Below are 23,116 nucleotides of genomic sequence, written 5' to 3' on the forward strand. Positions count from 1 at the left end.
TGCTACCAAAAATGTTACTGAATTGCTGCCAGGGACTTTAGAAACATTATCTCTCTTGATCCTCAGAACCACCCTCCGTGTCAGCTTCTAATGTCCCTATTCCATAGAGGGCATGACTGCAGACCACACAGGCGTGATCAGTTGTCCACAGCCACACAGTGGGGAGCTGCAGGGCCAGGCTGCAGCCCAAGTCCACCTGACAGCCACAGCCTCTCCAGGCCACCACACTGCCTCTGGGTCAGCAGTGGACCTTGGCACCAAGCCTGGCAGCACCACAAAGACCTATCACAAATGACAGAAGGCCTTCAAGCCAACACACTCAAGCTGAGGCCGGTGCTGCAGCCATCTTCGCATGGATGTAGCTCAGATGATGGCCACACCAGCCAACACACACAGATGCTGGCCACACCAGCCAGCACACACAGATGCTGGCCACACCAGCCAACACACACAGACGCCGGCCACACCGGCCAGCGCACACAGATGCTGGCCACACCAGCCAACACACACAGACTCGGGAATTATTCCGAGTGAAAGTGGAAAATGGTCTCAAACGCTGCCCTCAAGAGTTTCCTCATCTCTAAGACCCGATGCCCCCTGTTGTGATGATACCTCCCCCAATTATACACCAAGGTTCATTGAGAGACACTGGAACTTTAGGTTAAAGTTATGGGATCTGTCAAGCCTCTGGGCAAGCACTCACTGATCAGTACACTGCCAAAAAGATATTAGAAGCTATGGGATGTCAATTACACTTTCCTACCACACAAGTGTTATAGCTTAGAAAAAAAATCCTACATCATCCACTGAATTCGTCCTCAGCCCAGATGAGCAGGTACTTCTTACTACAGTGAGAAGCCATATTATAAAGGGAAAAGGCCCTGGGCATCAAGTCCTGCAACCTGGCATGGCGCCTGGGGGCTGTCACTGACAAACTGTCTGACCTGGAGCAGGTACTTACATTCGTTCAGTCTTGATTTTCTCATCTGCAAATAGGGAATATAATGACACCTGCAGCATCAGCATCAAAAGTTTTGAGAATCACTGGATGATGTTTGCTTAAGCCCTCTTCAACAAATACAGACTGTAATTTTCATAAAAAGAATGCTCGACAATGTCTTTTTATTTGTTTTTTGAGATAGGGTCTTGCTCTGTCACCCAGGCTGGAGTGCAGTGGTGCAGTCTTGGCTCACTATAGCCTCAACCTCCTGGGCTCAGGTGATTCTCCCACCTCAGCCTCCCAAGTAGCTGGGACCACAGGTGCCCGCCACCAGGCCTGGCTAATTTTTCGTATTCTGTGTAGAGATGGGGTTTTGCCATGTTGACCAGGCTAGTCTCGAACTCCTGGGCTCAAGCAATCCACCTGCCTCAGCCTCCCAAAGTGCTGGGATTACAGGCGTGGGCCACCACACTCGGCCAACAACTTCTTAAGATTGAAAAGGAAAAGCAGAGAGGCAGGGCTTGCAATCCATGCCATCAGTGGCACAGGGCCCTGTGCTCTGGCATCTGGTTTGACGCTCTGCTGTTATTGTCTTCAAATTCTCAGCGATGTTTGAACAAAGGCCCTGTGTTTGCATTTTGCACTGGGCCCTACAAATCATATGGCCCATCCCGAGAAGGGGAGTCTCACACTTCCAGTCTCCTAAATCACCTCTAGAAGTTTTTCTCAATAAAAGGACTGAAGCTTTCCTCAAAAGTTCTGTAGGGGAGATAGCTCATCACCAACCCTGATGAGAACAGAAAAGAGCAGCCAGAGACTCTAGAAGGTCCCGGGGGAAGAGCCTCAGCACTCATAGGACAGCAAGTCCTAGGCCAGGGGAGACAGAGGAGCCCTGAGGGTGGCCCGCCCATCCCCACAGAGCTCAGAAGACGCCCTCCAGAGAGGAAAGGTGGAGTTCCCTCAAGAGGCCAGGAAACAACGTCCCCAAAACACAGCGAGGACGGGATTTGTACAGCTCTCTCCTGCTTACTGCAACACACGCTGGAGCATATCATATGGGGCCGCCATCAGGCCCTGCCCGTTCATGCACCACATCCACCCAGTGCCTATGCTTCCTGTCACCTCGTGTTCTCCAGAGCAGAGAAGCAGTGGCAGGAAAGACAAGGTTGGGGTGTCCTTCAGAATCAATAGACTAAAAATGGCATTTTAAAAATGCATACACACACACACACACGCATACACACAGGCATACACACAATACACACACGCATACGCACAATACACACACACATGCACACATACATGCATAAACACATACACACATGCATACACACACATACATGCATACACACATACACGCATACACATACACACACACACACACACACATGCATACACACAAATTCTACAGTAGACTACATAGTTAGCACTCAGGTTTTCATAAATTTTCCAAAATTCAGAATTGGCTGCACTTTTTCAAGGGCATGACCCCAGGTCTCTATTTTCTTCTCATTCTAACAATGAACAGCTAGAACAGCTGGAGCCGCTCCTTGCAAAACCCACACGGCTCCTCCGAGGCAGGCTGCGTCTGAGCCTCCAGGGGGCTTCCCCAGGGTGTGCCGGGCCCCACCCCACACCCCACTCCCAGTTAGCCCAGTGTTTATTGTTCATTCAAGTTCAATGTGTAAGTAACCAGGTACCCTGCTGACAGGTGTACATTTTTAGAGACCTTTTGTTCACATTTAGTCTCGATAGTCAGCTTCTCATGTTTGTGTCTTGCCTGCATGAACTGCATGACTGTGGGGTCCAGGTAGCAGGTCTCTCCCACACCCTCTATGCACGTGAGAGGAAACCAGAGGGTGCTCACAGGAACAGGACACTTGGTCTGTGATGTGAAATCAAGCTTGTCACTAACTGAGTAACTTTCAGTTACTTCTAAAAGTCATTTCTCTGAGTTTGTTTCCTCATCTGTAAAAGGGAGATAAAAATGAAATCTTCCAAAACTACTGGAAACTCCGTAAGGCAACATATGATAGCCTCAACGTATGATAGCACCGTTTGAATAAAAGAAATGAGGACCATTTTTAAAAGCACAAGGTTCTTTGAGTACTCCCTCCCTAGTTATGCCCTTTATCTTAGCAAACAACTTTATTTCTTCTGAAGCACTTTATTTTTTAAGGCATTCAGATAATTTACAAATAGTTAATGGAGTTTATCATGAGACCCTTACAGAAGCTAAGAAATCCCAGAGCTAGTAATATACGAGAAATGCTCATCAAGACAATGTGCTGGCTGGACGCAGAGGTCCCCACCTGTAACCCCAGCTCTCTAGAAGGCCGAGGCAGGCGATTCACTTGACCCCAGGAGTTCGAGACCAGCCTGGGCAACATGGTGAAACCCCGTCTCTACAAAAAATACAAAAATGAGTGGGTATGGTAGTGTGCACCTGTGGTCCCAGCTCAGGAGGCTGAGGCAGGAGGATCAATTGAGCCCAGGAGGCTGAGGCAGCAGTGAGCCCTAATTACACCACTGCACTCCAGCCTGGATGACAGAGCTAGACCCCGTCTCAGAAAAAAAAAAAAAAAGATTATGTGCTACATGTAATGCTCTTCTTATTGTCCCTTCTGCCTTGAATTCTGACATGCCCTGCCAGCAACACGAAACGTACAGTGAGATCTAGGTTCCCCTGTGAGTTCTTGGACAAGACACTTAAACGTCCTGAATCAGTTTCCCTGCCTACAAAATCTATAAAAAGGGATTCGTAATAGGTACCCCATCCATTCATTCATTCTTCTGTCACTGCTCCAGCGGCTGGGGAGACAGCAGCCGCACACAGCCTGACAGAATTCTGGCTTCAGGTGATACTGCGGGGCAAAGCATCAATGGGCCAGTGTGGATCTGGGCTGGAGAAAGGCTGGGAAGAGAACCGCAGACAGTGCCGCTAGAGATGGCGGGAGGAGTGGCCTGCGAGGCGCTGGGATCAGAAAACGCCCCTCTGAGGGAGGGGGCATGTGAACAGAGACCAAAAGGGTGTGACAACAATGACAGAGGGGCAGGGGACGAGTTCCTGGCAGAGGAAAGAGCGAGCCCCAAAGCCCTGGGCCTAGAACAAGCCTGTTTCTTTCCAAGACCCGAAAGGAGTGGCTGTGGCTAAACCAGAGTGATGGTGGCAGGAGGCGGCATGAGAAACCCGACAGAGAGGGAAGAGTGTGGGCAGGGCGGGGTCAGGAAGCGCCTGCAGTCCGTAACTCGGGGTGTGGGTGAGCTTGCGAGTGCAAGAGGAAGCCTCTGTCCTGGAAAGAAAAGCATGGTGGAAAAAGGAGTTGGAATGCCTTTTTCCTAAATTGGAGTTAAAGGAATTAAGAGTAGAAATAAAGAAACAGAAGGAGAAGAAAGCACTGTATATCAAACGCAGAGCACCACGGTCGTGCAGGCCTTCCGCTCATACTCCTCGGAGGCCCCGGCTGTCGCCAAGCAGCGGCCAGCCTCTAGGCCCTCAAGGCTCTGTCACAGGACATGTGGGCTCAACCAGCAGTGGTCGCCAGTGACAAGAAATCACAATCTCCTGCAAGAGGCCTCAGGCGTGTCTTTGTGGCAGCAAGGGACAGGGAGCTTGCTGCCACAGCCGGGCTTTGGGAAGGCCACCAAGGGACAGGGCCGGCGGTGCATGCTGAGCCCTGGTGCAGGAGGGACGACAGCTCAGACACAGGAAAGCTCAGGAGAAACTGTCCACTCCCAGTCTCTCCCACAGCACAGCTTAACCCCAGGACTGGCTATCCTGATCACCTGTGTTCACAAAAGAACAGAACACAATTACCTCATCCCCCACTCAATCCTGAACACAACCCAACCCTGAATCTTTCTTTGATGATTCAAAAGTCACTTCAGCCCTTGTAAAATCAGTCTACATCTCCAATTGTCACTCTTCTGTAGTTCACATAAGTCTCAGTCAACAAAAGTCTTTCTGGTTTCTAGAACTTTCACAAAATTACCTTATATGAAATACATTTTTAAAAATTAGATCTATGGGCAATTGCCTGCCAAAAGCAGCAAATCAAATAAACTTCCATGACAGACTACACACACACACACACATGTGTGCACACATCCACACATGCACATCCACAAATACACATAAACACACATATGCATGCATACACATATGCATGCACACAGGCACACACACACACATATGCATGCATGCACACATGCACACATGCACACATACACACATATGCACACATGCACACATCCACACACACGCATGCATGCACACATGCACACACACGTATGCGTGCACACATCCACACACGCACACGCGCACACACGCACATGCATGAACCGGCCCAAAATTCTGTTCTAAAAATCTAGAAAAGCCATTGGAAATCAGGTGGCATAGCACGGTGGGAAAGCCAGGATCAACATCCTACCTATTTTCTTGTTCCGCTCTTCTCCACGGTTGTGTGCGATAATTGGTGAATAGATGAAGGGACTTTTGGTCGACACGTTCTGGCCCAGCAAGCTCTTCATTTTGTGTGGCCGGAGGCTGGCAGGGAGATTCAACAGTTTCACATGCCTGTTGTTTCAAACAGAACACAAATACTTCAACTGTCTTGTTAGCCTGGTTTCAGAATAAACACAACCAAACATGATGTGTTAGAAAAACAGTAAATCGGTCAGAAAGAAGATAAATGGAGGTAGGAAAAGCACTCCAAGGCAGCAGGACAGACCAGGAAAGCATTGCAACAGTAACTCAAGACTCTCCCAGAGAGGGGAAATCGCTCCCTGGAACTCGGGGAGCAGCCACTTCCCACTGGGAGCTCCTGAACTGGGCCCAAGGGTGGTCTGGAGTCAGAAAGGCCAGCTTGCAATCTCGCTGCACACTTACCAGCTGTGTGCCTCTGGGCACGTGCCTTGACATCTCTAAGATGTAGGTTCCTTGTGTATCAAGTGCAGGTGGGGCCACCACCTTCCCCGTGGACCCGTGGGGAGGATCCAGCTAAAGACTCCTAGCACGGGGCCCACTGCTCGGCCCAGAATGGCTCTTCTCTCTTTGCCTCTCCCTTTCCCGAGGGACCTGCCTGCAGCAAGTGGCAGCCAGACCCTGACCCATGGGAAGAGATGGCATCTATGAGAAGGTCAACGGCACCCTCTGCTCTACTCGCATGCATGACTGCCTCTCCAGCAGCAGCATCTGCATCTGACATTGCTTCCCACAGCATCCCAGCCATGGATGTCTGCCAATCTATACTCATGCTCGAATTCATCCAGCTAGCATTAAGATAAATGTACCAATCCATGGAGCCTGAGCATGATCAGGCACTGTGCTAACCACTGCATACGTATTATCTCACTGAAACATCACAACCACCTTCTTAGTTTGGGTACTACTACTATTGTCTCCATGTCATCAATAAGGAAATTCACACAGGAGGGACTAAGTATATTGCCCCAAATCCCCCAACTCCCCCCATGGCTGAAAGCAATAACAATAGGTGACACTATGCTCTTAAACCACAGCACTAGAAGGTGCTGTCGCCCTTGTGACCAGTTTGGGAAGACAGTGGTTAAGATCTGGAACACTCCTGGACGTCAGACAGAAAGGACGAGGGGTGGAGGTGGGAAAACAGGAAGATGGATAGTGACACTGATCATGATGAATCTACGGGCCCCCCACCCCCCGCCTCCTGGCCTCCGCAGGAAGGTGAGGCCCCCTGAGGAGCTCTGGCCAGTAGGTTGTGAGTGGGAGCCACCGAGGCCTCTGTGAGACACACTCTAGAGCGATGGGCCAGCCCCCAGCTCTCTCCTTCGGCCGCACAGCCATGGCGATCCTGGAGGCTGGACATTGAGAAGGTGGAGCACCAGACAGATGCAGCCTGGAGCACAGAGCAACCTCCCAGAGCTCAGCTGCCCTGGAGAGCCGCCCAACCCGCATCAAACTTGTGTGAGTGAGGCAGAAACTGTTGTTACAGTAAATCACAAAGACTTCAGGGTTGATTTTTCTGCCACAGTGCACCCTAACCTATACCGTGTAATAACGACTGCCTTACCGAATCCACAAAATCACCACCTCTCTCAGTGAGGAGGGACCTCAGGTGCCTTGTTCCATCCTGCCCTGTGCAAAGCACGCCTACAGTACTCAGCAGACAATCCCCACCAGAGACCCACATCCCAGCCCTGGGGAGCCTGCCATGTGCGTGGTTCTCTCCCGCCACCCTCAGTGACTCACGGCAGGAGATGGTGCTAACCCCGTGCCCTCCAGACCAAGGGCACACCCAGCACATGCTCCCCAGCTCCCTTCACTTTGTGTGTGCCCTTCATTATGCCTTTATCATACAGGATCAGAACCATTTCATTCTATATCTGTTTCCACTCAGCTGTGAGCCTGCTGAGGACAGGGGCACCAGGGCCTTATCTGTCTCTAGCTGCAGAACTAATAAAATCGTACTTGGCCTATGAAGCTGCCAACAGTAAAGCAGAAGTCTAGGGATAAAGTGTCCAAGACAAGGATGATTTTGACAGAGTCCATTTGGAAACTGCTGACACCATAAAAACCTGACTTCCCTCAGGAGCAGCAGCCATTGGGCCGTGCAAAGCATTGCAGAGTGCTGATCAGGAAAGCGACGCCAGACAAACTGGTCAAGAGGAATGACAGCCAAAAACTACTCACCTTTTGTTTCCTGGTTTTTAATTCATCAACCTTATTCACAGGGAAATTCTCTAAGAAGAGACGGGTGGGGACTACAGCTGGCCTCTAGTGCCTCGTGTGTGTGACAGCGTGAAGGCCGCTTGCTCCGAGTCTGGAGTAACTGAGTGAGCTGGAAGGGGCGACCGCGCCAGCTGTGGCAGCAAGGTGGGGCCAGCCGCTCCCCTCCTGAATGCCGCTATACATTTCTTATCAGCTCCAAACAGCTCTGGTTTAAGAAATTCTTAAGGAAGTTTATGGCTTGGCCACCAGACCACGTATGGGAGCTCAACGTTAGCTCTCAAAAAAGAAAATATTCAATGAATCCCACTCGCCCATCACTGCCCCCAAATTAAAGATTCACTGGTTAACTGGAAATGGCACTGAAACTCTATTCCACTTCCTTAATAATAATTCAGGACTTACAGTGTGTTCATCATCTACATGCTTACTAGGGGCCTGATAGTCTACTGTTGGCTACTGTGTACACACTTTATCATTTTTGCGGAGAATTCCATAAGTAAGGAAAAAAGATCGCGTATAGTTCTATCAGAACCATCCTCTGCTTTAACTCTGGGCAACAGTAACAGGATGTGGGTTCGGCCACCTCCTGGCAGATGAGATCACGCTTGGCCACTACCGTCTCCTCGCAATTAGCCTTGGGCCAAAAGCGCATCATAGACACTCAATAAATATTTGATCAATTGAATTTTGGAATAGAATTAAAATAGGGATGTATTTTGGCTCCTTTTTCATTACCTGCATCATAATTACTTGAAACCATCTTTGCGTGAGCCTAGTTCAGGCTCCCATGCTACAGAGAACAAGTAAGTATTTTCCTGTAAATTGCTAAAATAGTTTTATTGTCAAATACTAAGAAAGGCCTCAAGGGAAAAGAAAATGGCTCTGATCATCTATTCTAAAACTAAAGTCATAATTAGGAGCCATCCCCAGCAGTAAATTCGTTCACGTCTAACAATTCTATATAGCAGGTCTGATAATTTACTCACCAATGTTGACATTTTTCAACTAACTTATCCTGTAACACTAACAGGAGCTTTAGTCTTCAGGTGCACATATTACTGAGCTCTTCTTATGTCATAGGGGTTGACCTGCAATGCCTGACTTAAATTTTTTTTTTTTTTTTTAGCCGGAGTCTCGCTCTTGTCGCCCAGGCTAGAGTGCAATGGCATGATCTTGGCTCACTGCAACCTCCACCTCCTGGGTTCCAGCGATTCTCTTGCCTCAGCCTCCCAAGTAGCTGGGACTACAGGCACCCACCACCACGCCCCGCTAATTTTTGTATTTTTAGTAGAGATGGGGTTTCGCCATGTTGGCCAGGCTGGTCTCAAACTCCTAACCTCCAGTGATCTGCCCACCTCGGCCTCCCAAAGTGCCGGGATTACAAGCATGAACCACCACGCCCAGCCCCAATTTTTTTTTAATTAAACTGGTAAAATCCAGGTTTCCAGGCATAGGATGTTGAAGTGTTTGGCTGATATATGAAGACAGTCCCAGACTTTTTTCCTAAGGAAGCACCTTGGCCTAGTCAATAGCTACTGCCCAGGCTTCCCTTCAGGGGGAGATGAGGAACAAGGATTTAGGAAGAGGGGGACAACCCTACATGTGATGTGGACATTTAACCACTGTACACAGATTCACTGCAGGCCTGCCACGGACCAGGTGCTGAGGGCACCAACAACACGGGCCTGCTCCCCTCGCTCGGCATCAGCAGACACCTACCAGCTCTTCCTGATGCCTGGTACGTAACTCTGGATTACCTGTTGCCCAACTCCTGCCAAAAGCTCACTTATGAGAAATGGCATTCATGAAGGAGTGTGTGATGCACAGCGGCCCGCCTGTTATCCTAGATGCTGGCAACAGGAGGGCTAACTCAAGCCAGCCACAGCAGGCCACACCGCTGTGTTCTCTGGGAGAGCTGCCTTCATCCGCTGGTGCTCCGGCCCCATGCCCTCAGTGTGCATTACTGAAGGCTAACAGCAAAACAACGTCAGACACCTGCCCAGATCTTCATGGGGATGTTGCTGAGCATGTTACTCGAAACATCAGAATGTTCTCTTTGAGATAATCCACTAAAGGGGTTTCCCACCTCATTGCTGGGAAGAGATGCATTTCCCCAGTGTGACTGATACATGCTTATTCTTGAGAGAGAGGGGCTCTTGTAGCCAATCACGCTTCCTTCTTGTCAGTTACCTCAGAATCGTGCTCTCTCCCATCTCCAGCCATTACGTAGGACATTATAAATTCCAGGTACTAACAGAACTTGTCACTTTAATTTTCTGTCCCACTGTTATTTTCCCTTCACTCTGGTTACCTGAACTTGTTCTTTTTTGAGAGACAGAGAGAGAGAGAGTCTCGCACTGTCACCCAGGCTGCAGTGCAGTGGTGCGATCTCTGCTCACTGCAACCTCCGCCTCCTGGGTTCAAGCAATTCTGGTCCCTCGGCCACCCAAGTAGCTGGGACTCCAGGCGCGCACTACCCCATCCGACTAATTTTTTCTATTTTTGGAAGAGATGGGGTTCTGCTATATTGGCCAGGCTGGTCTCGAACTCCTGAGCTCAGGCAATCCACCTGCCTCAGCCTCCCAAAGTGCTGGCATTACAGGCGTGAGCCACTGCGCCTGACCCAGGAATTTTAAAAAATAACTAAATAGCTACATATCTGCTTTTCTTGAGGGAGTGATGGACCTAATTCATTTGACTTAATTTAACATGTACAAACAAAAGTAAAAACTGACAGGGAATGGTAAGGTGACATCTAATTAGAGGCAAAATTCCCTGAAACTTCTGTAAGAACTCATGTCTGCAAAGAGTTTTTCTGCTTATAAAACACTTTCCCAAACATTTCATTTGATCCATGCATGGGAGGTATGTCTCATCAACCTCAGTCCAAGAAGAGGAAGTTAAATCATTCCAAGTCACACAACTAACTGCAGAATGTGGGATGGGAATATAAGACTACTAAACAAAAGCCAGTGGCTTTTCCAATTTTACATGAAGGGGGTTTATTGGCACTTGGCATAAATAATGTCAATGCATTTTAGTTACTATCCTTCCTTTCTGAAACCTACAGAGATGCGTACACATCAGTATCCCTCACACATCATCATGACAGTCTTAAAGGAGGAAGTGGCATATAGTCTGTTCTAGAAGTATGGCTCACAGCATATATTAGGAGAAAAAAGATCTTGCTTTGACAAGAAAAAGAAAAGGAGGAGGCTAAAGAATTACGAAGGCCAGGCACAGTGGCTCACACCTGCAATCCCAGTACTTTGGGACGCCAAGGCGGGCAGATCACGAGGTCAGGGGTTTGAGACCCACCTGGCCAACATAGTGAAACCCTGTCTCTACTAAAAATACAAAAATTAGCTGGGCAAGGTGGCACATACATGTAGTCCCAGCTACTCAGGAGGCTGAGGCAGGAGAATTGCTTGAACCTGGGAGGCAGAGGTTGCAGTGAGCCTAGACTGCGCCACTGCACTCCAGCCTGGGAAACAGAGCAAGACTTTGTCTCCAAAAAAAAAAAAAAAAAGAATTATGGAGCAAGGACATCACATCTGCCCTAATTCTCCCTACTTTCAAATGGCAAAAACTTAGGAGAAGGGCATGAAAGCTAATCTGGCCAGCACATTATGGTGTGCACATTTTTATCTACAGGTGAAAATTAGTCTCATATAAAACACGAGCCTGTTTATTAGTAAGAATGGAAGCATATAACCAGCCTTCTGCATCAGAAAGTGTCACAATTCCAAGGAAGAGAACATGCAGTTCATAAAGCGTGCACTCGCTTCAAGGTTGTGCTTTTCCAAGGTATGCTTTCTGACTTGGGAAGGGCAGCTATTCATCAATGCATTATCTTGACTCATAAGCATTACAGGTCACAAACCGAAACCAGGACTTTTGATCTGGAGCAGTGTGGTGGGATGAGTGGGTCTTAGGTGTCATTTGCTATTGTGTCCTTGTCAGTTGCCTCCTAACATCCACTTGCTGCTTCTCCTGTGCCCAACTATTCCTAGGTTTTGCTTTAGGGGAACTATATATGGTCTCCTTGCAGCCATGTGGTTTGCAGGGACTCAGTTCGATCTGAGCACATAACTCCATGAGGGGCAGTGAAAAGCAAAAGGACATTCTCCCCCTGAAAGAAAGCAGTGTTCCTTTACAGGTGTTACTAAAAGGCACCTGCTCTCTTTTCCTGGACACAGTAGTGAGAGGATGTGAGGCCTGGAGCTGATGAGCCACTCTGATAGCACCTGGGGCCTGCAACTAAAGCCAATACTGCAGAGGACAGAGCTCAGAAGGAAAGAAACCAAGTTTTGATGAGGTTGTTTGAGCCCTCACTCCAGCCCTACCTGAATTTCTCCCTGAACTTTCCAGGTACATGTGCCATAAATTATTTTTGCCTAAGTTAGTCTGGCTTCTATCAGCTGCTATTACAAAATATTCTAAGGGATCCAACTATTTACTCGTTCAACACACAAGGTCACCTGGGGGCTACAAAGACACAGAAGAGAGAAGGACCCAAAATGTCAACAAAGATGCACAGTCAAGTTCCATAAGCGCCACGGAAGAAAGATATGGCATATACTGTTGGCTGGCTGACCAAGCACCAATTTCTGACCCCATTCTCATTCCCCACCTATATCACAGATTCTAGGAAAGCTAAATATTTATTTTCTCAGCCTGTCTTGCAATTAGAGGTGGCTATGAGACACACTGCCTGTTAATGACATGGGGGCAGAAGCCTACTCGAATCTGCCAAGAACATTTTTGCTTCCCTATTAAGCAAAAGATAGACATCCCTAGACCTGCCCCTTCTCCTTTCTTTCTGCCTGGGATGTAGATGTGTTGTCTGGAGCTGCAGCAGCCATCTGGTAATCATGAGGTAAAGACAGAATGACAGAGAGGCCACCTGTTTCCAGCTTCTTAATAGACTAGAAAAATAACTTCCTATTGACTATCTACTACTAGGTCTTTTGTCCTTTACAGCTGAAATAATTCCTAACTTATAAAGACAATATAGTCATTTCTACTTGGGTGGCTCCAGAAAAGGCTTTATAGAGGACATAATCCTTGAACTAAAATCGTGAAAGATGACTAAGTATCGTCAGGCAGCGCAGGGAAGCACAGGTATTCCAAGCCAGAGATAAAGCCTAAATGCAGGAACAAAACCGAGCACACATTTGGCCCACTCTAAGTATTTCCACAAGGAAAAGCAGGAGCGCAGGACCAGGGAAAAAGGGGGCTCACAATCAAGTCTGGAGACAGGGCAGGCCACAGAGGCCCTGCAAGCCATGCAAAGCAAGTACATTAGAGTCTGTTCTCTAAGCAGTGGGGAGCAGAGCAGGCTACGAGATATTCTGGCTCTCCAAATGTTCCAAAGACATTCCCTTTCATTTGACCAGTCGTGCTGACGTTCCGTGGGTTTACCACACTGAATCTCAGGCAGTTCTTCTTCCCAGTTTTCAACGAGACCAGGTACGATCCACGTGATGAAGGAGTCCTCAGGACACTTAGGGGTTACTTCTCTAGCTAAAGTCTTCAGAAAACCATCACGAATATGTTTACACAGATGGTGGGTCATACCTAAAATCAGATTTTTGAAAGCAACCCATGGCCGGGCGTAGTGGCTCACGCCTGTAATCCCAACACTTTGAGGAGGCCGAGGCGGGCAGATCACAAGGTCAGGAGTTCGAGACCAACCTGGTCAATATGGTGAAACCCCGTCTCTACTAAAAATACAAAAATTAGCTGGTTGTGGTGCCACGCACCTGTAGTCCCAGCTACTCGGGAGGCTGAGGCAGAAGAATCACTTGAACCCGGGAGGCGGAGGTTGCAGTGAGCCAAGATTATGCCACTGCACTCCAGCCTGGGCAACAGAGCAAAACGACATCCCCCTCCAAAAAAAAAAAAACCACAATCCATGACCACACCAGGCAAGAGCAATGGCACCAGGATGCCAGGCAAGACTCAGCTGTTTGCAGGGAGCTCCGCCATAGGGGCCACAGGACCCTAACAGTGAAAGAGACGCACTGCCCAGGAAAGGGATGCTCACAGAAGATTTGGAAAACAGCGCCTGCCCAAATGGTAGACTTTTATACTTTTACCCAATCTGTCTTTTCTAATGTTTTAACAGCCGAGGGACCAAGATGTGAATGTTACAGTACTTTTCAATGTGCTGTTTGAAAACACAGGTGAAAAAACGTCTCCAAGAAGAAAACTAAGACGTACTGAGCGCTTCCCAGGCGCTAGGCATGGTGCTCTGTGCTTTCGTGTGCCTCTGCTCAGCTGAAACAGAACCAAACCACCCTGTGTGGGGCAATTTTTAAGCCTCGCTTAAAGATGAAGAAAACGAAGTGTAAAGAGGCTGCTTCTTTACCAAGGCCATGCGCAAGTGAGAGTGAACCCACGGCCTCTCGCTTCACTCCAGGGCTGCCTGGCGGGCTGTGAGGAGAACAAGCATGCTCCTTCCTTGGTTCCAATGACCTGCAAAGACCAATCATCCCCAGCTTCAGGGACAAGAAGCCTGAGCTCCTGGATATCTACACACAGCACCAAACACCCAGAATGTTCTGTAAGCTTCATAACATTCTACTAGGCAAGGTTTTCTAAATTTAAAAATGATTCAAGTCATGATGTAAATATAAAATTATTAAGAAAGGCTTTTCTAGGCCTTAATCTTTAAAAAATGAATCATGCCCTTAATCCCAAGTCAAATACGTTCGGCTCTAAGTCTTAGTCATAGAAAAGCCTCAAAGGCCCTTCCCTCCACAGCCTGCATCAGTGCTGAGCAAGCACCGGGCACGCAGGGCAGCCACGCCACTCCTGGGCCCTCCGTACAGCGGTGCGGCAAGTCCCTCTGGACATTCTGAGGAGCAGCCAGAGCAACTTCTCAGGCCGCAGCCACGCCGTTTGGATGCTGCTCTTTGCAGCTCTGCCTGATGAACCATCTCAGCAGTGCCCTTCAGAACGCCTTAAAATTCCAGTGTGGCCTGCCAGGGGCTGCAATGCACAGCGATCCTTTCTGCCCCCACTTCTTGGGAGCACACAACTCTTTGGCAAAAAGAAACCATTTCATTTGGCAGTACTATACTTGCCTTCAAAGAAATGCAGGGAGAAAGAAAACTAACATTTGTTAAGCACCATACACATGCTTTTACATGTTACTTCATTGAATTCTCATAATAGCTTAATGCTATGGGTTTTCATTCTTAATTGTGGGAGCATAGTGGGGAGATAAGCAAACTGATACCCAGGAGGTTAAGTGACTCGTTCATGGAATGCAGCAGGCCTGTGAGTCAAAGCCCAGGGCATGGCAAGACCAAGTGAAGCTGGGGAACAACAGCCAAGCCAAGAGCGTTTTAAAGATACTTAGCATCTTCATCACACCGAATCCTAAGGCTACAGCACTTCCAACCAACAGCAAAATGTCAAATTCAACTGTTTCTTTCCAGTCTTCAAACAAATCTTTCAGAAATTCAGAAATCACCTCACAAGACTAGTTGATAAAGCTTTCGCAGGTCCTAAGCCTGGAGTGGTTAAGAAAAAACAAAACCCCTCTGCAAGGACCCACTTCGCACGTGCCATAGGGTCTCCGCTCTCAAATCGCACACTTAGGAGTGACAGTTACACAGAAAGGATGGCACATGGCAGCAAATCCTGGGAGAGTGGTGAGCAATGGGAGCCCTGGAAAGTCAGGGAGCTCACCTCTCAGAAAAGGTGTCCTGGAAATGGGGCTGAGGATGAGTGTGGAGGAACGAGGGAGCACAGACAGAATGAAGACGGGAGAGGAGACAGCCTGCCAGGCAGAGGCCGTGCAGAGCAAAGACGGGAGCTGGCGAGCGCTCGTGTGGGCGAGGAGCTGCCCTGTTCCCGTGTGGCTGGGGTGCATGGCCTGCGGCAAGGGAAATGACTGAAAGCTTCCAAGGAGAAGATGATGTGGTCATGCCGGTCTCCACTGCGGTGTAGTGGTCGCAAGGCAGGCTTTGGAACCAAGCAAGGCTGGGTGCAGACGGGACTCTGCCATTCAATGGGCATGGAACTGCAGCAGTTACGGAATGTTGCTGGCCCTGACTCTCTCATCTCTAAAATACTTACTTCCATGTCATAGGGCCGCTTTCCAGTTTAATGAGATAATGAACCTGATACATAGCCAACCAAAAATGGGAGCTCTTCTAAAGACCTCTATTCACAACCAGACTAGAGGACGGTGTCCCGGAGGGCAGCTGCCTTTCCCGCTCCGCAGGGCCCATCTCACCTGACGATGGGAAGCTTGGTGAAGGGTACCGGCGGCAGGGTGAGGCCGCCAGGGAGGGCGATGGGTTCCATGGTCCCAGGACACTTGGACGTATAGTTCTCTAGGCTTTGGGTCACATCTTTCTTTTCTGAAGAGAAGATGAAAACAAAGATTTATTAGGCAAAAGTCAAAGTGGCTGGCTTTCATTTTACTTGGGGCATTTCATGACAGTCCAATGAGTCCAATCTTCTGACAGAAATTAAGGGGCAGTGAGCAAAAGAGGCCAGAACAAAACAGAAGCTAGATTCCACTTATTTGAAAATCACCAGCAACTGCTCCTCGTAAGGGCCTGTGGATAAAAGGGAAATTAAGTTAGTATCCTCCAGGAGACTTCCATTTTCCAAGAAAATAAACCCTTATCAAATTTCAAGAAAGTCTGTAGGCAGGACTAGAGAATCAGTACATTTTATAACTTAACAATACTTTTTCGGCAATTACTAGGTAATTACCAAGCAAAACGCCAGGACCTGTCTGTCCCTCAGGAGTCTGTAATTTATCTGTATGACAGATACTTAGGCAAATAAGTGCAAATCAACATTTTTGAAGCAAATGTAGAGCTTTGTGAGAAAAGACTGTTGTTCCCCACCCCGCCCCCATCCCTTTCACAAGGAGGGAGGAAAAGAGGACACAGGCGATAATCATGTCCGCTTACTGCCCACGGCACACTCTAGACAGGCCACAGACACAGACCCCTTCCCACCACAGCACGACAGAGCTCAGGAGCACCGCTGTGCTCTATGACTCAGGCTGGCTCAGGAAGGCAGGCACTCGGGTCCCCACTTTGCAAATGAAAAACCTGAGACCAAGTGAAGTTAAGCAGCTTGTCAAAGACCATGTACTTGGCCTTAGGCCTGTGGTTTTCTCACTAGAGTGTTTTAAAGAATTAAGGAAAGGATGGGATTACGGGACAGGTGTGAACAAGGGAGTCTCTCCTTGCAGCATCTACCTTCTCTGTGAAATACCAAAGTCACTGCTGATGAGGAAGACAGAGGACTTGGAGAGAAGAGCAGCAGAGGGACACGATCACCAGGGATGAGACCTAGAACAGCGAAGTTAGATCCCACTCCAGGAGACGCCTTGGTCTTTCCCTGTCTAGTGTGCTACCACCTTAGGGGAAGTCCTTCAACCGTTCTGCATCTTGTTTGCCTACAGTAAGAGGAGTGCCTGTATCAGGAATTACTAAGGATAAATGAGATAATGCATTAAAAAAAAAAACAATGACTGGCAAATACGGTGCACTGAATAAACGGAAATGATAATAACCATTATCATCATTATCATATAGATGCACTGGAATGGACAAAGAGCAGGTAAATAGCTGCAAAGTGAAGCCAAGTGCTCCACTGAAGCTGGTGACCATAAATAATAAATATCAAGGCAAGGACTTCATAGAGCTCAGGCACATGTATTAATTGGTAAACTGCTACCATAGGAATTGTCTGTGCCTAAGCAAAGCATTCTTCTTTTTTTTTTTTTTTTTTTTGAAACGGGTTCTCACTAGTCTCCCAGGCTGGAGTGCAGAGGTACAATCTTAGCTCACTGCAACCTCCGCCTCCCAGGTTCAAGCAATCCTCCCACCTCAGCCTCCTAAGTAGCTGAGACTATAGGCATGTGTCACCATGCTTGGCTGATTTTTTAATTTTTGGTAGAGATGAGGTCTCACTACATTGCCCAGGCTAGTCTTGAACTCCTGGGCTCAAGTGATCCCCCCGCCTTGGCCTTCCAAAGTGCGGGGATTACAGGCATGAGCCATCACACCCAGCCTGCATCATTCTTAGGAAGCCAGAGAGCAGAGCAGAAAAGTGACCAAAATGACTTTTGAATACAACACAACAAGGTTAATCTGAAACATAAAAAAAGTCTTTAAATAACTTAACCATTCTCAACCTATAAAAATCTCCCAAAGGGCTCCAGCTGATACCATGTATATCTAATTTGCCTAATGTTAGGCAGAGCACTTATGGGTGAGGTATCCTATTCAGTTGAAATCTACCACCCCATACGCACTCTCGGTCAATGCTGCTGAAATGAAGAAGGAAAGGAATCTATTTGCAGTGCCTCATGCCACTTGCACTGTTATCCAAGAAAGGAAAGGCACCACAGTGTATCATTCGGCTAAGCTCTGAATGGCATTTCTAGACAGAAAATAACGTACACACTGAGTAGCACAGGGAAGCTGCTTCACTGCAGCGTGGTCTGGCTGTGCCATTTCGTTAGAGAACCCCCGTGTTTGTGCTTTAGGTCTGGTCACTATCCTGTGGAGGAATTTCCTATGTAGGGGTACAGCCTGGCTATGAGCACTCTCAGAGCTTTGTGGAAGGCTAGGTTGGGGGTACCTCAATATTCACTTATTCCCCTTGAGCGTTGCAGGGCACACCTCTCCGGCTGTGCCTGGTGACTCCCTGAAGGGAGTCAAATGCTCATCTTCTGCTGGGACGGAAAAGGGACCGTCGCCTGTTGCAGGGGCAGAGGTGATCTGTGGATATGTAACCGATCATCAGTGATTTTCAGCAGTGCCTACTGCCGCGTGGTGCTCCTGCTAGGCACAGGGAATGGGGGTTGCTTCTTGGCTTTCCCCTACTACCACACGACCCCATCGCCACTTCAGTGGGGTTTCCAGAGTCAAACGCTTATGCCCAATTGTCAGCATGGCCCATCCAGTGCAAAGGCCCCATCCACCTTCTCCTAAAGGATTCAAGTGTCGGCTATAAATTGTTGCCAGATCTATTATTTCATCAGGAATTACAAACTGGTGATTTTCTAATTCTCTAATTCCTCTGCACTTATAAGCTAGAACTTGTCTATAAGGAAGGATTTTTTTCCTCATCAATCATTTGGTTATCCTGGAACACAGACAACACAGACATTAATAAATAGTTGAGTCTTTCCCTTTATTTACTGAGTGGAGAACTCTTGCCCTATCAAACTCCAGTAATGACCAATGCATTGTTTTGTTTATTGTTTGGTATCATTACATATTGATGGATTTTTATCTAACTGATGTTTCTGTTGTCATCACATCCTTTTTTATTTCTAATTGATACATAATAATTGTACATATTTATGGGGTACAGTATGATGTTTCAACGCACTTATTGTGTAACAATCAAATCAGGGTAATCAGCATACACACTGCCTCAAACATTTATCAGTTCTTTGTGATAAGAGCATTCAAATTCCTCTCTTCTAGCTTTTTTGAAATATACCTTTATGTGAACTATAGTCACCTAACCGTGCATTAGTATACCAGAACTTACTTCTCCCATCTAACCAGAGCATTGTATCCACTGTGCATCCTCTCCCCATCTCCCTTCCCCCGACCATCCCCAGCCTCTTCTAACCTCTATTCTGTTAATTCCATGAGACAAATGTTTAAAAATTTCACACCTGGCCAGGCGCGGTGGCTCAAGCCTGTAATCCCAGCACTTTGGGAGGCCGAGACGGGCGGATCACGAGGTCAGGAGATCGAGACCATCCTGGCTAATCCGGTGAAACCCTGTCTCTACTAAAAAATACAAAAAAACAACTAGCCGGGAGAGGTGGCGGGCACCTGTAGTCCCAGCTACTTGGGAGGCTGAGGCAGGAGAATGGCGTAAACCCGGGAGGCAGAGCTTCCAGTGAGCTGAGATCTGGCCACTGCACTCCAGCCTGGGCGACACAGCAAGACTCCGTCTCAAAAAAAAAAAAAAAAAAAAAAAATTTCACACCTGAGGGAGACCATGCAGGAGGACTTGTCTTTCTGTGCCTGGCTTTTTTCACTTAACATATGCCCTCCAGGTTCATCTGTGTTGTTGCAAATGACAGGATTTAATTCTTTTTTATGGCTGAATAGTATTCCACTGTGTATCTATATCACATTTTCTTTATCCATTCATCTGCTGAATGGCACTTAGGTTGATTCCATATCTCGGCTATTTGAACAGTGCCGCACTAAATACAGGCATGCAGTCACCCCTTCAACACTGACTTCTTTTCCTTTGGGTATATGCTCAGTAGTGGAATGGAAGGTCATACAGTGGTTCTATTTTCAAGTTTTCTGAGGAACCGCCATACTGTTGAACATAATGGCCGTACTAATTTACATGCCCACCAATCGTGTGTAAAGGATCCCTTTTCTTCACCTCCTCACCAACATTTCATCTTTTGACTTTCGGATAATAGGCATTCCCACTGGAGAAAGGTGATTTCTCATGGTGGTTTTGATTTGCATTTCCCTGATGATTAGTGACGTTGAACATTTTTTCATATATCTTTTGGCCATTTGTATGTCTGGGTTTTTTTTTTTTGGGCGGGGGGAGAGCATGTGAGATTATAAGGGCTGATTTTGAGAGATAAAATACGTTCAGTTTCTCTACGTATTAATCATTATTGTCAAAGGCACACAGATGCAAGACCAGCATATGGGCCCCTGTGCCAGATTAACAAGGTTTTCTTGAAGCAGTAACCAACTCCTTAGTAAAGGTTATAAAGATTATAAAAGGCTTATGAAAGCTATATCTTACGTTCAAGATTAAAATTTTATAGATAGTTCATAAAATTTTGAAAAACAAATTTAATTGGCTTCATGCTATTTTATTAGGGCATATTGTTTGGAAAATTAAGTCTTCTTTCTCAAAGAATGAAGGTTTTCACCTTTTTTAAAAAAATCCTTGAATTATTACTTTGGTCAAATGAATGACTTATTTTATAATTATCTGTGATACCGAGTGTTTTAAACCTCTGACCTTTCCAAAATCAAATTATAAATTATGTCTTTTTCTGACCTAATTAATCCTTTCAGATATTAGGTTCCCTAAAGTCCAAACGTTTTATAATTTGTCTTATTTGGTATAAAAATTACACAGGAAACATTGTCAAATATGAAATGATGTTTAGTTCTCTTTAGGTTATATTTATACAAATATGTTATTGGTATGTGTTCCAAAATCAAGGGAAACTCCTATAATTCTGATATGACATAGTGTACATTATCAATAATAATTATAATTGTTATGTTAAATTATTGTGTGCTACAGAGGTAACAAATTTCTTTATGGATTATATCTTTGACTATGGCTGCCCTAAAACCTTTTGTCATCCACAGACAACTGTTGTCTGTTTTGATCCTCTTTAGAAGGTGGTTTTATAATCAACTATAAAACTCTACCAGGTGCTCTTGAATACAAGTTTCTGATAACTTTGGAGATTGTGACATCAGAACAAAAGAAAAACTTTCAGGACTCATGGAGAACTGAAATGTTCAGGAATATCAAGCAGAATAGGAATTAACTACAGACTGGACTAATACAAGACTTAAGTAATCTTTTTGACTTTTGCTTAAAACATTGCTGGTCCTTTGTTTTGTTTTTTCAGAGTCAAGGAAACTTTTCTTTTGAGCTATTAACAGCTTTTAATGATTGAGTGTACTATGAACAAAATTTAGAACATATTTGTTTCATTCTACCTGACTCCTCCAGAATTTGGAAACTATTTGTGAGTACTCTTAATACCTAATTTGTTGAGAGTTTTTATCATGAAGGGATGCTGAATTTTGTCAAATGCTTTTTCTGCATCTATAGAAATGAAAATATGCTTTTGGTTCTTCATTCCATTAATGGGATATATCACACCTATGTTGAACCATGTTTGCATCCCTGGGATGAATTCCACTTGATCATGGTGGAAGATCTTTTAAATGTGTTGTTGAATTTTGTTTGCTAGTATTTTGTGGAAGATTTTTGCGCCTAATATTCATCAAGGATATCTGTCTTTTGAGATTAGTTTTCTTTTGTTGATGGTGTGTCTTTGTCTAGTTTTAGTATACCAAAGTAATGCTGGCTTCACGAATGAGTTTGGAAGTAGTTTGAGAAAAATTGGTACTAGTTCTTTGTTAAATGTTTCAGCAGTGAAGCCCTCAGGTCCTGAGTTTTCTTTGATGGGAAACTTTTTATTACTGATTCAATTTTCTCATTCGTTTTTGGTCTGTTCAGATTTTCTATTTCTTCATGATTCAATCTTGGTAGGTTGTATGTGTCCACGCAGTTATCCATGTCTTCTAGGTCACTGAGTTTGTTTGCATGTAATTGTTCATAATAGTCTCTTGTGATCTTTTATGTTTCTGTGTTATCAGTTGTAAATTTCTCCTTTTTAATCTCTGATTTTATTGATTTGACATTTATTCTTTTTTTCATAATCTAGCTAAAGGTTTGTTAAGCTTTTCAAAACACCAGTTCTTCATTTCATTAATCTTTTGTATGGTTTTTCTAATCTCTATTTCATTTATCTCTACTCTGATCTTTACTATTTCCTTCCTTCTACTAACCTTGGTTGAGTCTGTTCTTGTTTTTCTAGTTCCTTAAGATGCAGTGTTAGATTGTTTATCTGAAAGCTTTCTTCTTTTTTGATGTAGGCACCATCTTTGGCCAGTGGGAGTCCCTTCTGGCTGGTTCCCATTATTCTTTGATCCCATTCTTTCTGGTTCATATCCAGCCCCAGGCCTAGAATAAAATCATTTCTCCAAGGAGCTCTTACTCCCTTTAGTGGAAAGAAGTGTTTAAAGACTAAAACCCAGAGGCTAGAAGTGCTCATTGCTCCTAGATTCTCATTGTCTCTGAAGGGCTTTACAAAGGACAGGCCAACTTACAAAGTTTTTACAGTGGTAAGATTATAAGTGATTTCTGCTTTAATTTTTTTTTTAAGTTTGACAACTAAAAATAAAATATTTGGACTATCAGCTCCTTAAAAGGAAGAAAGTCGTGTCATTACTCACAATTACATTTACTGAGCACTTACTATGTGCCAAATATTGTACTATGTTCTTTAGACTATAAAATCTTTAGGGATTCTGGTATATATTAATAACAAACTTCTATATCTTTTATCCAAAATAGTCATATAATACCCTCTTACAAAATACCTGCCAAAGAAGAGGGGAAAGGCATTATGATCCCCCTGTTAAAGTTCATAAAGATGAACCCAGGAACAACCCTGGAAGTTTGATTATGGATTGGTATCAAATGTCACCAAAAAATAATTATTAATGTTTTTAAGTATAATATTGCAGTTTTATAAGAAAATGCTCATATTTTAGCAATGCATACTAAAGTATATGTTCTCCAGTTCACAGATAGCTGTGCTTTCATCTCTTCTGACCTCAGGAGTCTGTGCAGTAGGCACAATTGTCTCCATTTTACAGGCC

The 23,116-nt window shown here is 45.8% G+C and overlaps 1 protein-coding gene across 1 annotated transcript in view; it reads right to left on the bottom strand.

Moving 5' to 3' along the window:
• Nucleotides 1–23,116, bottom strand: part of TRAPPC9 (trafficking protein particle complex 9) — a 714,313-nt gene that overhangs the window by 555,639 nt on the left and 135,558 nt on the right. Inside the window, exons 10-11 of the mRNA XM_025393926.1 lie at nucleotides 15,901–16,027; nucleotides 5,371–5,516 (exon numbers count right to left, since the gene is read on the bottom strand). Coding sequence (XP_025249711.1) covers nucleotides 5,371–5,516; nucleotides 15,901–16,027 — 273 coding nt within the window. The remainder of the gene's footprint in view (nucleotides 1–5,370; nucleotides 5,517–15,900; nucleotides 16,028–23,116) is intronic.

This window comes from Theropithecus gelada, chromosome 8 (assembly GCF_003255815.1).
Source record: "Theropithecus gelada isolate Dixy chromosome 8, Tgel_1.0, whole genome shotgun sequence".
In the NCBI taxonomy this organism is placed as follows: Eukaryota; Metazoa; Chordata; class Mammalia; order Primates; family Cercopithecidae; genus Theropithecus; species Theropithecus gelada.